The 3,050-nt window shown below is 38.1% G+C and overlaps 1 protein-coding gene across 1 annotated transcript in view; it reads right to left on the bottom strand.

Moving 5' to 3' along the window:
- The window catches only part of LOC107732212 (polymeric immunoglobulin receptor-like), a 19,218-nt gene continuing 16,168 nt past the window's right edge, over positions 1–3,050 (bottom strand). The window contains exons 7-8 of the mRNA XM_016543492.1: positions 2,131–2,460; positions 1–140 (exon numbers count right to left, since the gene is read on the bottom strand). Of these exons, the coding sequence (XP_016398978.1) occupies positions 1–140; positions 2,131–2,460 (470 nt within the window). The remainder of the gene's footprint in view (positions 141–2,130; positions 2,461–3,050) is intronic.

Raw genomic sequence — 3,050 nt, 5'->3', positions numbered from 1 at the left:
TCAGTTTCTGACACACATTCTCTGCAGTGGAGATTCAGCTGATGATGATGAAAAAGAAGAAGAAGATGATGATGATGATGAAGATGATGAGGATGGTGATGATGAAGATGTTGGTTGTGGTGAAGTTGTTTCTGAAACATCTGTATATAAAACAATAAAACAATGAACTTGTTTTTTTCACACACATAACTTGGCATCACGTGTCTCGTGTTAAATATAAGTGTTACTGATGTAATTCACACACTCACTACCCAGAATTCATGTTTGCTGATACAGAGACACTCAGAAAACAAAACCGCGAGCTGTTTGTTTGAGTTTCAGTAAATGTTGGTTGTGGTGAAGTTGTTTTTGGAACATCTGTATATAAAACAATAAAACAATGAACTTGTTTTTTTCACACACAGAACTTGGCATCACGTGTCTCGTGGTAAATATAAGTGTTACTGATGTCATTCACACACTCACTACCCAGAATTCATGTTTGTTGATACAGAGACACTCAGAAAACAAAACCGTGAGCTGTTTGTTTGAGTTCCAGTAACTGAAGTCTGTGGTTTCTCAGTGAATAATAGCAGGTTACTGGACGAGCATCTTTAACTGCAGCTTCTTAAAGGGGTCATATGATGCTGCTAAAAAGAACATTATTTTGTGTATTTGGTGTAATGAAATGTGTTTATGAGGTTTAAAGTTAAAAAAACACATTATTTTCCACATACTGTACAGCAGCTGTTGTCTTGATAGACTACAAACAGCAAACTACAGAATGCTAAATCAGTTCAATAGATCTAATATCAAAACAAGAATGAGTGGATGATTGTTATTATTTTTTTTATACATCAATGATTTAAATGTATCAAATTAAACTATTTATTGTATAGTTGAAAATCTAATATTTTTTTATATATTTAGTAATATCTTTCTGGTGTCAGAGCTCCTCACAAGTTACACCATGAATCACATGTTTGTGTTTCAGCACCTGCTGGTGTAAAACTTGGAGACGATTTAGAAACTCCTGTGATCAGTGGAGTTCTGACTGATGAGAAAGAAGAAGAAGAAGAAGATGATGATGATGATGGTGGTGGTGATGATGAAGGTGATGATGCAGATGATGAAGATGTTGGTTGTGGTGAAGTTGTTTTTGGAACATCTGTATATAAAACAATAAAACAATGAACTTGTTTTTTTCACACACAGAACTTGGCATCACGTGTCTCGTGGTAAATATAAGTGTTACTGATGTCATTCACACACTCACTACCCAGAATTCATGTTTGCTGATACAGAGACACTCAGAAATTAAAACTGCGAGCTGTTTGTTTGAGTTTCAGTAACTGAAGTCTGTGGTTTCTCAGTGAATAATAGCAGGTTACTGGACGAGCATCTTTAACTGCAGCTTCTTAATTATAGAACAAGACTGGTTCAGTGACTCTCAGCAGTACAACAACTGCTCTAATACTGCATTCAGATGAGCACACTTCAACTAGTTAAAAACTACAGTAACACTGTGTCCAAATGACCAACTAATGCTGCAACACCAAACAAACACTGTAGAAATATGTCGTTATCGCATACAGAACTAAAACTTCTGCTTTTAAAGTGTGTCCAGATCTGCAGGTCCTGCATTTACACACTGCTGTAGCTTATAAGTATTATGATACTTTAGTATCTAGATAATGAAAATTGCCATTTGTAACATGGACAGAGACGATGTAAACTGGGAAATGAGTGTGAAATGAAATGATTGTTTATAACAATATTTAGTGATCATTTAAAGAATGAAATGAAGAATAAACACACAAACACTGTTCTCTGTTTCACTCTGTGTGCAGTTTCTCATTGAGCAGAACAGCAACATTAATCTACATAGACTGTGAACTATGTTGTTTTTATAAGGAAACTTCCTCTTTTTAACTGTGGTTTGTGGTTTTGCTCTGTTAAAAAGACAGAACACCTAAAATTAACCTGCTGGTAAACCTGTATGAAAAGAATCGGTTCTCTTAAAATCATCATGATCACTTTCTTTACACAGTCAAGCAACATGATACAAGACACACCGTGATCTGCTGAATGGAAGCTAGCTGTGATTTTTAATCACATTATGATTAATATGAGTGAGAAAACCATCCGTACCTGTAACGCTGATGAGGACTGGTGTGATGAAGCTCTTGTGTCCTTGATCAGACTGAACTCCACACCAGTATTCAGCTGAATGTTGTTGAGTCACATGACTGATGGTTCCCGTCAGGAGCTGCTGCTCTCTGTCATCATACAGCTGCATCTGTCCCTCAGCGCTCCATCTTCTGCTCTCCTCCACAGACGTCTCTTCAGCACAGAGATCAGATCCAGATCTCCTGCAGACAAACTTCACATCAGCACTGTGGGATTGTGGGTATTTGCAGCTGATGTTCACAGATCCTCCTGCAGCAGCTGAGAGACTGATGCTCTTCTCACAACAATCAGCTGTTTGAGAGACAAATCAAGTGCAGCAATGTTAGAATTAAACAAGAGATTCATCAATTCACCACAGAAACAAATGAAAGCAGCTCACCCTTCTTAACGTCCAGCTTAAACTCAGAGAAGAGACTGTAGTCTTCAGAAACTTTGACTATAATCTTATATTCTCCAGAATCGTCCACATTCAGCTCTCTGATAAACACACGTAAGAGACGTGCAGATCTGTCATCATGAACGGAGAATCGGCCGACATGTTTCCATTCTGCTGCTCTGTCTGTGTTTATTAGAGTTATACATTGATATGATCCAGCTTTACAGAAGTATTTCTCATGGTTCTCATGATTCATCTCATATTTGTAGTTTATAATGACGTTTCCTCCAGAATATCCTCTCACAGCACTGATTTGTTCACCTGTTAAAGACAAACTCGGATATGAGTGTGATGATGCTGTTCATCATTACTGTAAAGCATCTTCATTCACTGACAGTGAGATCCACACACACACACACACGCACGTGCACGTGCACGCACACACGCACGCACACACACACGCACACACGCACGCACACACACACACACACACACACACACACAC

The sequence above is a fragment of the Sinocyclocheilus rhinocerous genome, unplaced genomic scaffold (genome assembly GCF_001515625.1).
Source record: "Sinocyclocheilus rhinocerous isolate Xijiao unplaced genomic scaffold, SAMN03320098_v1.1 scaffold3416, whole genome shotgun sequence".
Taxonomy (NCBI): Eukaryota; Metazoa; Chordata; class Actinopteri; order Cypriniformes; family Cyprinidae; genus Sinocyclocheilus; species Sinocyclocheilus rhinocerous.
This window is presented reverse-complemented; position numbering and strand designations above follow the sequence as displayed.